We start from the raw sequence: 14,231 nt of genomic DNA on the forward strand, positions 1-14,231 counted from the left end.
GGTGTTTTTGAAAGAAGACAATAGAAAAATATATATAGATGATAGAGAGAGGTGTATTACACTGGAATGAGGGATGAGAAGGGTTGGACGTGGATATTTGTGAGTGAGTGTTTAAATATTCAGAGCTGTGTGGTTGACAGACCTGAGGTAAACATATGAATATTGTAGTGACCCGCTATTGGTTGGCACTAGTTTCAAGAGGCTCGGGAGGCGTGGCCATGCGCTCATTTTAAATGAAAATATTGTTGGTTTTATTTGTTAAAAAAAGCAAAGAAGTGTTTGTTAACATGCACTGAATTAAGCCTCTTCCCTCTAATCTGTGTCTTAAATAGGTTTGGCCTTCATGGGTCATCAGATAAGCAAATACAAGCTCCCTCCCTGAATCTCTCTGTATTTAGAAGACACTCTCTATAAAGCTGTGGAGAACAGAGAAGATCCCACAGGTCCAACTTCAACACCAACCATGTTCTCTACATCTCTACTGCTCCTGCTGGCAGCTGCATCCTGTGAGTTACTCAGTAAACAACACATTTCACTCAGTCAGAGTGCTAATTATATTATGTTACTATTCAAGTTGATACATCTAATAACGTTGAATATTTGATTTGCAGGTGTTCACTGTGAGGAACTGACTCAGCCTGGTTCCATGGTGGTCCATCCAGGCCAAAGTCTGACCATCAACTGCAAGGTTTCATATTCAGTTACAGACTATGCTACAGCTTGGATCCGACAGCCTGCAGGAAAAGCTCTGGAGTACATTGGATATATTGGTGGCAGTGGGAGCTCATATTACAATGATAAACTGAAAAACAAGTTCAGCATCTCCAGAGACACTGGAACCAAAACAATAACATTACAAGGACAGAATCTGCAGACTGAAGACACAGCTGTGTATTACTGTGCGAGATACACACAGTGACACTAACTAATGAACACGGCTTACAAAAACCAGGAGCCAACAGCCAAGAGTCAGACTGTTCATGGTTTAATACTTGTTTGTATATGAAGGGGACCTTAAATAGCTTCTGTCCATTTTAATAATTTATACTTGGGAAGTGCAACCTGAAAAGTAATGCAAATTAAATAAATAAATAAATGTAAGGATGTCTTTGTATCTACACACTGTTAAAGAAATACAACTTTGGCCGAAAAGAAAAAGATCAGTTTCACACAAAGTTGGGGAAAATGGGGGAAAGTGCCCCATTTAAGAGCAATGTTAGTTTACCATAAAGCTTAATTATATCTGTGCTTAAGTTTACAATGTACTGTATGATGATACATGAACTTATTCACAGTCAGAGGAAACAAACTAGAACAGCAGACTATTTTGTTTTAGTGCACACACACACACAAAACCTTTAAAAGGAGATTCTTGCCTCACTATCAGAGCAAAACGCCCCTAAATGAGGTAAGAAGCCACTCTGGTGAATCTTGATTCCATTTGTCAAGTTTTACTGAAGGTATAATTTATACAATATAGTGTAAAAACAAAACGTAAAAACATTTCATTATAGATACAGGGTCAAATAAACGTGGCTTCAGAGTTCTTCTTAATCTTGTTCTTCTTCTTCTTCTTCTTCTTCTTATTATTATTATTATTATTATTATTATTATCTTCTCAAGATCAGGCTCCAGAGAAAGATCTGTAGTGAATATTTGAAGTGGAGGATCTCTAGATCATGGAGTTTCCATCAAAGACCCTGCATACAGGCCTTATCTGTTCAATATAGTTTCTGTCAAAAAAATAATGACTCTAGTAAACCACTTCGTACATTTCAGGTATCAACTTATTTATTCTCCTACACGGCTTTAGAACTAGTGTTTTATAATTTCCATGTTCTCTGTGGACTGCTTGCATCAAATTTTGTGGCCGTGGCTCCCAACTTATTGCATATTGCAGTTGTAATGGCCATTAGGTACAAATTATTCATTTGTCATCATCAGGACAAAAGAAAGAAACATTTATTTAAAATAAAATTACACAACAATCTCCGACACTAAGTATAATATTGAAACTATTTGTTTCAATTCTATAATTTTGTACACCAACAGCCACTTTAACTATTCCATCACTCCAATCTTAAACATATATATGGAGTAAAGATTATTGGAGTCATGAGTCTATAATACTGTCTATAATATATATGTTCATATGTTGCTACAAGTATATGATATTTTATTTTTGAGTGTAAAAACTCAAATAATATTTAGTATATATATATATATATATATATATACACACAAAATTGCAAAAGTCAGACTTGCTTTCAGTTTTTTAAAGATTACATTACAGTAAGATTTGAATCAACACAGAATGAATGTTCAGGTCATCTACAACAAACAAATTAAATATCAATTTAAGTGATGCTGTGAAATAAATTCCTTCATGTTTTATTTATATTCCAGTAGGGGGAGCCCTTCATTCAAAAAGCAGACCTGCCTATTGTTCTCCTAAAGCCAGAGCAGCAGAGTCTCACATCACTGAGCTGTTATGCAAACTCTTCATCAAACTCCTCTATATGTAGAGTGAATGAAGGACAGCTTGTAGAGGATCTCCAGGTTTCTGGTGTCTCTGATCAGCTCCAGCTCCACAAACACCATGTTCCTCACGTCTTTACTGCTGCTGCTGATTGCAGGATGTGAGTCTGTTATCTCTCTCAATGAGGAACCATATTAATGCAGTAAACTGACTGACCACATTTAACCTGCTGTGTCTTTGTGTCTCTGTTTAGGTGTCCACTCTCAGGTTCTCACACAGTCTGAGGGGTCAGTAACAGTGGCTCCAGGTGGATCCCAGAAACTGACCTGTGCCTGCAGTGGATTTGATTTGAGCAGCTACAGTATGCACTGGGTCCGACAGGCTCCTGGAAAAGGACTGGAATGGATAATGTATTATTATTCAGAGAGTAGCAAAAACTCAGCTCAGTCAGTTCAGGGCAGATTCACAGCATCCAAGGACAGCTCTAATCTCTACCTGCACATGAGTCAACTGAAGCCTGAAGACACTGCAGTGTATTACTGTGCCAGAGACTCACTGTGGTGGAACTCATACAGACAGCTGTACAAAAACTAGAGCACAGGATAAACAGAGAGAGGGTGAACTCTGGAACAGCCTAATATATATATATATATATATATATATATATATATATATATATTCTACTTTTAGTTTTTTGAGCGAATAAATGCTTGCTGAACATATAAAAACCTTTTTAAATTAAACATAAAAAGTGCTTTTGCACAGTACTGTGTAAAGTCTCTGATGTTTTCAATGTAATTAAAAAAAAAAATCAACATTTTATAACACTTTGTATGAAAGTCATGTAATTCTTTGTTATAAATAAATCACTAATAATTTTATTTATTGACTATAAGTTATTATAACACTACGCTGTCCTATAATGTGTTTTGTAATACGAGCTGAAAACATTTCCAAACTCATTAAAAAACACAGAAACATTATTGCAAATTAAAAACTTTCTTAATTTCTCAAAATCCTAAAAAAGGGCTACAGAAAACACAAGTGCTTTTTCCCATAAGAACAAAGGTTTGTACATATGTTTCTCATACAGTGTCCAAATATGACCGGAATACCTAATCCTAATCCTAACCTTAAGATCAACCCTAAAGCTAATCCTAACCATCGGCCTGGCCCTAATCCTAATCTTAATCCTACCCAAACCCTAATCCAGTGGAGCTCCAGGTTCAGGATGGTGTTAGTGTGTCTGTATCAGCTTGTTGAGGATGTTGATGTTCTGTATTAAACCTGTTAGTGTTCAGTTCCTCTCAGGTTAAACATCTGCAGACACGAATTCGGAAACTCCTCATAAAGTGAAAAACAAATAAAGTGAAAAATCAGAAACAAATGTTATTTGTACAGATTATTAAAAGTCTCTTCATAATCTTCTGAAAGTATTCACTGCTGCATCACTGATATGCTGCCGATGCTACTTAATTTGTGTAAAACCACAACACCAATATAGACTCTCAAACTACAAAATGGCTTTTTAAGAGGTCTTTAAAGATTTTTCTACTTTGTAAAGTATAATAATTTATATATAATAATTATTATTATTATAATAAACAGCCTATTTCTTCTTTCTACTGTAAAATAGAAAAGGAAAATGTTTGTTGTCAGAAAGCTCTGCCGTGGTCTTATCTGACGATAGTCAAAATGAACTTTGTTCCAGAAAAAGTATCAGTGCAACGGTACAGAAAGGGCCAGAGGCTCACGGTAAAAACCAAAAGATGAGGCTTTAATATCCAAGGTTTTGACAAGAATCATGGTCAGTAAACAGGCGTGGGTCAGATCCAAAACAGCAAAAAGGTACAAAAAGGCAACCATAGCCAGAGGGCAAAGACAAAAGGGAAAAACCAGAAATGCAGAAAAACAGTCCAAACACGAAAAAGGCAAGAGAACACAAGAGAAACGCTCAGTAGCTCTACAGGAGAAGCAAAACCTCACGATCTGGCTAAGCTAAAGCCCAGACTTTTAAACTAAACTAAACAAGTCATATGACATGGAGCCCAGGTGAAAAGAGTCAATACTCAGGAGAAGTAGAGCGGTGATTGGTTGAATGAGGAAGTTCTGTCACATGATCTCCCAAGGGGTCCTGGGAGATGGAGTCCTTGTTAGAGTTGAGGCCAGAAAGATGTGTGACAATCAGCAGCATCTAATGAACTCCAGGTATTTAAATTTTAACTTACACAAAGTAATATTTCTTCTGTCACGCCTTCCATATAGTTTTTTGGCATTGAGGTGGTGTGTAATTGTAGATTTAGAGAATCTATAACTATAAACTATAAACTGTGCTTGAGAGCAAAATACACTCACATCATCTTCTAGGCAGGTTGTTCTAAACTGCTCTAATAATAGATGTGGGAATTTTCACAGGTGTAGTTATTTTTATTCTCATTATTTTTTTTTATAATTTTAGATGATCAACACACATTTAATTCAATTTGGCCTTTGTGTTACCTTATATTTATATCCCAGTAAAACATGAAATCACTGACAATGGTTTAACACCTCCTGAACACTCATATATATGAAATATACAAAAAAAATAAATATAAAAGAAATATAAAAAGAACATGTATCTGTTACAGGAATGTGCTAAATTTGTATTTATATTCCAGAAGGGTGGATTTAATCACTGAGGCACTTTGTGCTGAATTTGTTATCATCATTGACATAATACACATATTTCATCAAATCCCTTCAATACTTATAGAAAGATGACAATAGAGAAAGAGGTACAGTTCAGTGGGGTGAAGAATCAGAAGGGTTGGAGTTTGAAGCTGGTAAAATATTCAGTGCAGTGTGGTTTACAGATCTGAAATAAATATAGAAAAATGCTTCATTATCCATTTAATTTCATATATGCTCCAACTTTTTTAAGATGTTCTGAGACCATTTCTCTGACACTGTGTTAAAAAACATGTACATTGTGATTTTTCATGTTAAATGAAAATGTTGTTGCTTTTATTTGTTGTGAAATCAGGTAGAGAAGTGATTCCGAATATTAACTGTATTAAACCACTGCCATTAATTCCACGTCTTCAATAGGTTTGGCCTTCATGGGTCAACAGATATGCAAATACACTCTCCCTCCCTGAATCTCTCTGTATTTAGAAGTCACTCTCTATTAAGCTGTGGAGAACAGAGAAGATCCCACAGGTCCAACTTCAACACCAACCATGTTCTCTACATCTCTACTGCTCCTGCTGGCAGCTGCATCCTGTGAGTTACTCAGTAAACAACACATTTCACTCAGTCAGAGCACAATTTTATGTTTATGTATAAGTTGACACAATTAATAACTTTGCATTTTTGATCTACAGGTGTTCACTGTTATGAACTGACTCAGCCTGGTTCCATGGTGGTCCGTCCAGGCCAGAGACTGACCATCGACTGCAAGGTTTCATATTCAGCTACCAGTTATTATTCAGCTTGGATCCGACAGCCTGCAGGAAAAGCTCTGGAGTGGATTGGACGTATCACTAGCAGTGGGGGCACAGAGTACAGTGATAAACTGAAAAACAAGTTCAGCATCTCCAGAGACACTGGAACCAACACAATAACATTACAAGGACAGAATCTGCAGACTGAAGACACAGCTGTGTATTACTGTGCAAGAGACTCACAGTGACACTAACTAATGAACACGGCTTACAAAAACCCAGAGCTGATAGTCAAGTACTTCTGTTTGAATGAGTTTCATAGCTTGTGTCATTTTTAATTATATTTTTGCAGATAAAATGCATTGAAGATTAAGACTTTATAGTTCACAGTTTCTAAATATTACAGCATGACTGACATCATCAACAGCCAACATCAAAATAAAGTCCATATATTAATAATTAGGTCTTTATGAATTTGGGGACAATAAGTGAAAACCTCCTTTAATGTCCTTTTACTATAAATCTAAATGATATCTGTGCTCTGAGTTTGTCATTTACAGAATGATGATACATAAATTTATTCACAGTTAAAGGAAAAAAAAAACTGGCACAGATGACCATTTTATTGAATGTATTTTTTCCTTTTTTGATGAAATTATTATACTGTACTTAATATATATTTTGAATGGAAGTTAAATAAATGACGTGTACTCTGTGACTTTTGTAGATCTCTCATTATGTAAGTCCATTAAGTAGAAAAGTGTATTACATTAATACAGAAATAAATATTAATTGAACCAAATATTAAAACAGCCAGACTTTCCAAGGGTTTATTAAATGTTCATTATTAATTTCTGCACCAGTAAGAATTAATACTATTTTTTGAGTTTGTATTAATAAGTTGTGTGAATACTGTGTATTTTCTTGTTTTAATGAATAATGTTTATTTATTTTTCTATGTGTGTTTGTGCGGAAATATCAGCAATGCGTTATGAATAATAAACATGAGGCAGTTCTAGAGTTTCATTTATATTCCAGTAGGGGGCGCCGACTGTCTAATGCTGAATTGTCTCACATCATTGACTTGTCATGCAAATGTCTATCAAGTCTCTTCTCTACATATGAAGCTGAAACAGTGAGTTTGGAGAAGAACCTGCAGGTCTGAGTGAAAAACAGCAGAAACCATGTTCTTCACATCTTCACTGCTGCTGCTCACTGTGACATGTGAGTCTGTTAGCTCTTTCACTGAGGACCCAGATAAACGATCTAAACACTTTTAAAAAGTGAACCTGCTGTGAAAACGTTTTCTCTGTCTCCTCATGTTTAGGTGTCCACTCTCAGGTTGTTCTCACACAGTCTGAGGGGTCAGTAACAGTGACTCCAGGTGGATCACACAAACTGACCTGTGCCTGCAGTGGATTCAGTTTAGCGAGTGCTGAGATGAACTGGGTCCGACAGGCTCCTGGGAAAGGACTGGAATGGATCATTGCTTATCATTCTGAAAGTATCAAAAACTCACTCCAGTCAGTTCAGGGCAGATTCACAGCATCCAAGGACAGCTCTAATCTCTACCTGCACATGAGTCAACTGAAGCCTGAAGACACTGCAGTGTATTACTGTGCTACAAACTCACTGTGGTGGAACTCATACAGACAGCTGTACAAAAACCTTGCAGAATGGTGTGGGGGTTCATTAGTGCACATGGCATGGCTGACTTGTACATCTGTGAAGGCACTTTAATGCTGAATGATATAAACAGGTTTTGGAGCATCATGTGCTGCCATCCAGACGACGTCTTCTTCAGGGAAGGCCTTGATTATTTCAGCAAGATGATGCCAAACCACATTCTGCATGTATTACAACAGCATGGCTCTGTAGTAAAAGAGCTCAGGTGCTAAACTGGCCTCCCTGCAGTTCAGATCTGTCACTCACTGAAAACATTTGGCATATTATGAAACAAAAAATACAATAGAAACTGTGAACTGTTGAGCAGCTGAAATCTTTGGAGGTAAATATATGGTGTATAATATTCCGAGCAGTCTGGTTAACAGATCTGAAGTAAACACATAAACAACCTTTTCCTGAATGTTCATTCTCAATTACTTTCATATGTGGTTCCACACTTTGAACATGTTTTTAGAAGACTTCTCTGACACTGTGTTGGCTGGAATTGGTGTATATAGGGTTATGAAATAATGTACAAGCAGAGAAGTGCTTCCTAATATTCACTGTACTACAGCTCTACTACTGTAGAGAATGATGATGCATAAAGCTGTTCACAGTTAGATGAAATAAACTGAAATAGCAGATTAAGAAGCAAATAAACATAAATACAGTAAAAGGAACAAGAATTATGTATTTTAAAAATCATTGATATCTTGTGAGCTAGTCTGAAGTACAAGTTTTGGTTTCAGATTTCTCCTAGACGCCTCCAGAGATCACACAGATTTCTGAAATTCCATCACCAGGTATTTTCCTGTTGTGGGACTAATAAAGGATTATCTTATCTTAACTTACAAACAATGTAAATATTCCTCAAAGGTACAACAGTGGTTTTAAGGTCCAACTGTGTACCTTAAATAGTTTTTTCCAGGTGAAAAGTACATATTTGTACCTTTTTATAAAAAATGTTTAATAATAAGCCTTATTACAAATATATATATATATATATATATATATATATATATATATATATATATATATATATATACACTGTCTGTATTATATTTGATGAAAATTTAAATATTTCAAATATGTTATTTTAAAACTTGTACAGTCTAATGAATACGGAAATATTCAGGAGTATCAGTATATATAAAACACTGTGCAAAAGTCAGACTTGATTTCAATTTTGTAAAGATTATATTACAGTAAGATTTGAATGTATTGACACTGAATGAATGTAATGTTCGGTTTCAGTGATGCTGTGAAATTTGTTCCCTCATATTTTATCTATATTCCAGTAGGTGGCGCCCTTTATCCAAAAAGCAGACCTGCCTGTTGTTCTCCTAAACCCAGAGCAGCAGAGTCTCACATCACTGAGCTGTTATGCAAACTCTTCATCAAACTCCTCTATATGTAGAGTAAATGAGGGACAGTTTGTAGAGGATCTCCAGGTTTCTGGTGTCTCTGATCAGCTCCAGCTCCACAAACACCATGTTCCTCACGTCTTTACTGCTGCTGCTGATTGCAGGATGTGAGTCTGTTATCTCTCTCAATGAGGAACCAGATTAATGCAGCAAACTGACCAACCACATTTAACCTGCTGTGTCTTTGTGTCTCTGTTTAGGTGTCCACTCTCAGATTGTTCTTACACAGTCTGATCGGTCAGTAACAGTGGCTCCAGGTGGATCCCAGAAACTGACCTGTGCCTGCAGTGGATTTAATTTGGGGGGCTATTGGATGTACTGGATCAGACAGGCTCCTGGGAAAGGACTGGAATGGATAGATTCTTATCAGTCTGAAAGTAGCAAAAACTCAGCTCAGTCAGTTCAGGGCAGATTCACAGCATCCAAGGACAGCTCTAATCTCTACCTGCACATGAGTCAACTGAAGCCTGAAGACACTGCAGTGTATTACTGTGCTACAAACTCACTGTGGTGGAACTCATACAGACAGCTGTACAAAAACTAGAGCACAGGATAAATAGAGGGAGATGAACTCTGTAACAGCTTAATAAAGTCATTCATTCTACTTATAGTTTTTGAATGCTTGCTGAACATATAAAAAGCTTTGTAAATTAAACTTTTAAAAGTGCTTTTGCACAGTACTGTGTAATGACCCTGATATTTTCGATGTAATTTAAAAAAAAACTTTTGAAAATGTTGGTAACACTTTGTAAGTCCTGTAATTTTGTGGGTAAAAATAAATCACTAATAATTTATTTATTGATAAATAAGTTATTATCATACTACTGACCTATAAACTTTACGTTTAGTAATATGAGCTGGAAACGTTTCCAAACTCAAAAAAAAAAAAACAACAGACAATTTATTTCAATTTAAAAACTTTCTTAATTTCTCAAAATCCTGAAAAAAAGGACTACAGGAAACACAAATGCTTTTTCCCATAAGAACAACTTTTTTGTACATATGTTTGTCCTACAGTGTCCAAATATGACCAGAATACCTAATCCTAATCCTAACCTTATCCTCAACCCAAAACCTAATCCTAACCTTAAGATCAACCCTAAAGCTAATCCTAACTATTGGCCTGGCACTAATCCTAGTCTTAACCCTAACAAAACCTAATCCAGTGGAGCTCCAGGTTCAGGACGATGTCAGTGTGTCTATATCAGCTTGTTGAGGATGTTGATGGTCTGTATTAAACCTGTTACATGTTCAGTTCCTCTCAGGTTAAACATCTGCAGATAAGAATTCAGAAACTCCACATAAAGTGAAAAACAAATAAAGTGAAAAAAATCAGAAACGAATGTTATTTGCACAGATAATTTAAAGTTTCTTCATAATCTACTGAAAGTATTCACCGCTGCAGCATCATTGATATGTTGTTGATGTTATTAAAAGTATATTAAGTGTTTATTTAATCTAAAAAGCACCACTTAAAATCGTGTCACCATAACATCCATTTAAAATTAATATTTACTTGTGTAAAACCACAATACCAATACAAACTCTCAAACTACAAAAGGGCTTCTTAAGACATCTTTAAAGATTTTTCTACATTGTAAAATATAATCATTTCTAACAGTTTATTTCTTCTTTCTACTGTAAAATAGAAATGGAAAATCTGTTGTCAGAAAGCTCTGTTGTTGTCTCATCTGATGACAGTCAAACTGAACTTTTTTGTTCCAGTCAAAGTATCAGCAGCATCTAATAAACTCCAGGTATTTCAATTTTAGCTTAGACAAAATAATATTTCTTCTGTCACACCTTCCATATAGTTTCATGGCATTGAGGTGGTGTTTAATTGTAGATTTAGAGAATCTATAACTATAAACTATAAACTGTGTTCTAGGCAGGTTCACTACAGCTCTGGTTGTTCTAAACTGCACTAATGATAGATGTGGGAATTTTCACAGGTGTAGTTATTTTTATTCGCATTATTATTATTATTTTTTTTTATATAATTTAAGATGTTTAAGACACATTTAACTAAATTTGGCCTTTGTGTTGTGTTTGGCCTCATATTTATACCCCAGTAAAACATGAAATCACTGACAATGGTTTAACACCTCCTGAACACTCATATATATAAATATATAAACAATTAAATATAAAAGAAATATAAAAATAACATGTGTCTGTTAAAGTGATATGTTATTTTTTTATTTATATTCCAGCAGGGTGGATTTAATCACTGAGACACTTTGTGCTGAATTTGTTATCATCATTGACTTCATACACATATTTTTCATCAAATCCCTTCAATACTTAAAGAAAGATGACAATAGTGAGAGAGGTACAGTTCACTGGGATGAAGAATGAGAAGGGTTGGAGGTTGAAGCTGGTAAAATATTCAGTGCAGTGTGGTTTACAGATCTCAAATAAATATAGGAAAATGCTTCATTGTCCATTCCATTTCATATATGCTCCAACTTTTTTAAGATGTTTTGAGACCATTTCTCTGACACTGTGTTAAAAAATATGTACATTGTGGTTTTTAATGTGAAATAAAAATGCTGCTGCTTTTATTTGTTGAAATCAAGTAGAGAAGTGATTCCTAACAGACACTGTATTAAACCACTACCCTCAACTCTATGTCTTAAATAGGTTTGGCCTTCATGGGTCATCAGATAAGCAAATACAAGCTCCCTCCCTGAATCTCTCTGTATTTAGAAGACCATCTGTATTAAGCTGTGGAGAACAGAGAAGATCCCACAGGTCCAACTTCAACACCAACCATGTTCTCTACATCTCTACTGCTCCTGCTGGCAGCTGCATCCTGTGAGTTACTCAGTAAACAACACATTTCACTCAGTTGGAGCACAATTTAATGTTTATCTAAGATGATACATCTAATAATTTTTTTATTGTTGATCTACAGGTGTTCACTGTGAGGAACTGACTCAGCCTGGTTCCATGGTGGTCCATCCTGGCCAGAGACTGACCATCAGCTTCAAGGTTTCATATTCAGTTACAGGCTATAGTACAGGCTGGATCCGACAGCCTGCAGGAAAAGCTCTGGAGTGGATTGGATATATCAGTTCAGGTTCATCAGGGAGCACATATTACAGTGATAAACTGAAAACCAAGTTCAGCTTCTCCAGAGACACTGGAACCAACACAATAACATTACAAGGACAGAATCTGCAGACTGAAGACACAGCTGTGTATTACTGTGCGAGACTCTCACAGTGACACTAACTATTGAACACGACTTACAAAAACCCAGAGCCGACACTCAAATCTTTCTCAAGTAAATGAGTTTCATAGCTTGTTTCAATTTTAACTATATTTTTGCATGTAAAACACAAAGTGCTGTTAATATAAGATTAATACAATTATACTAACTAAAATTATAAAATGAAAATCATTCAAGATTTAGACTATATAGATTAGAATTTCATGAAAGTCGGTGCTTGACTGAAATGATCAATGGCCAACATCAAAATAAAACATAGTTTAATTATTAGCTCTACATAAATTTGGGGACAATGAGTGAAAATACACCCTTTAATGTCCTTTAACTATAAAGCTAAATCATATCTATGTCTGAGTTTGTCATTTACAGAATGATAATACATAAATCTATTCACAGTTAAAGGGAAAAAACTGGCACAGCCAAGCATTTTATTAAATGTACATATTTTTTTCTTTTTTGATGAAATGATTATACTGTACTTAATGTCTATTTTGAATGGAAGTTAAATAAATGAAGTGTGGTCTCTGACTTTTCTACAGTACTGTATATCTAATGAAAAAATGAAACAAAAAAAATCATGTAATTGTATTACCGTGAATAAAGAAACATATACAGATAAATTAATTGAACCAAATATTAAAACAGCCAAACTTTCCAAGGGTTTATTAAATATTCATTATTAATTTCTGCACCAGCAAGAATCAATACTATTTTTTGAGCTTGTATTAATAAGTTGTGTGAATACTGTGTATTTTCTTATTTTAACAAATAATATTTATTTATTTTTCTATGTGTGTTTGTGCAGAAATATCAGTAATATTTCATGAATAATAAACATGAGTCAGTTCTTTAGTTTCATTTATATTCCAGTAGGGGGCGCCGAATGTCTAATGTTGAATATATACACATTACTGACTTGTCATGCAAATGTCTATCAAGTCTCTTCTCTACATATGAAGCTGAAACAGTGAGTTTGGAGAAGAACCTGCAGGTCTGAGTGAAAAACAGCAGAACCATGTTCTTCACATCTTCACTGCTGCTGCTCACTGTGACATGTGAGTCTGTTAGCTCTTTCACTGAGGACCCAGATAAACGATCTAAACATTTTTAAAAAGTGAACCTGCTGTGAAAATGTTTTCTCTGTCTCCTCATGTTTAGGTGTCCACTCTCAGATTGTTCTCACACAGTCTGAGGGGTCAGTGACAGTGGCTCCAGGTGGATCCCACAAACTGACCTGTGCCTGCAGTGGTTTAAGTGTGGGGGACGCTTATATGCACTGGATCTGACAGACCCCTGGAAAAGGACTGGAATGGATTATTTACTATTATGATGAAAGTAGCAAAAGCTCAGCCCAGTCAGTTCAGGGCAGATTCACAGCATCCAAGGACAGCTCTAATCTCTACCTGCACATGAGTCAACTGAAGCCTGAAGACACTGCAGTGTATTACTGTGCTCTGGACTCACTGTGGTGGAACTCATACAGACAGCTGTACAAAAACCCTGCAAGTGAAGAGAAAAACAGAAAAACACGTCATAAGCAGAGAGAGAAACTGAGTTTTTCATCATATAGTAAAATGACAGAATAATACAATAATTACAACTTCACTGACCAATGTGTTTAAACCCTAAAATAGATTTAATCATCATCGCACAAATTACAACCCTGTTACTAAAACATTTGGGATGATTTGCAAAATGCAAATGAAAACAGAATGCAATGATGTGCAAATCATTTAAACCTTATATTTAATTGAAAATAGTACAAACACAATATATTAAATGTTGAAAGTGAGAATTTTTATTGTTTTTTTGAAAAATAAATGCCCATTTTGAATTTGATACCAGCCACACATTCCAAAAAAGTTGGAACAGGGGCAATAAAAGACTGGTAAAGATGAGCAATGCTGAAAAAGCACCTGGTGGAATATCTTACAACGTATTAGGTTAATTGGCAGCAGGTCAGTACATGATTGGGTGTAAAATCCCGGTGAGGCTGAGTCTTT

General features: G+C 35.5%; 4 gene segments (V, D, J or C); all 4 read left to right on the forward strand.

Moving 5' to 3' along the window:
• The first annotated feature begins 426 nt into the window (after window positions 1-426).
• Window positions 427-919, forward strand: LOC118803370. The segment is given in 2 exon segments: window positions 427-506; window positions 612-919. Coding segments are annotated over 2 exon segments (351 nt in total).
• A 1,634-nt stretch (window positions 920-2,553) lies between these two features.
• LOC118803335 lies at window positions 2,554-3,073 on the forward strand. The segment is given in 2 exon segments: window positions 2,554-2,639; window positions 2,733-3,073. Coding segments are annotated over 2 exon segments (381 nt in total).
• Window positions 3,074-5,663: 2,590 nt separating this feature from the next.
• LOC118803336 lies at window positions 5,664-6,152 on the forward strand. The segment is given in 2 exon segments: window positions 5,664-5,743; window positions 5,845-6,152. Coding segments are annotated over 2 exon segments (351 nt in total).
• Window positions 6,153-11,730: 5,578 nt separating this feature from the next.
• On the forward strand, window positions 11,731-12,224 carry LOC118803337. The segment is given in 2 exon segments: window positions 11,731-11,810; window positions 11,911-12,224. Coding segments are annotated over 2 exon segments (357 nt in total).
• Window positions 12,225-14,231: the final 2,007 nt, after the last annotated feature.

Source organism: Colossoma macropomum, unplaced genomic scaffold (genome assembly GCF_904425465.1).
Source record: "Colossoma macropomum unplaced genomic scaffold, Colossoma_macropomum, whole genome shotgun sequence".
Classification (NCBI taxonomy): domain Eukaryota; kingdom Metazoa; phylum Chordata; class Actinopteri; order Characiformes; family Serrasalmidae; genus Colossoma; species Colossoma macropomum.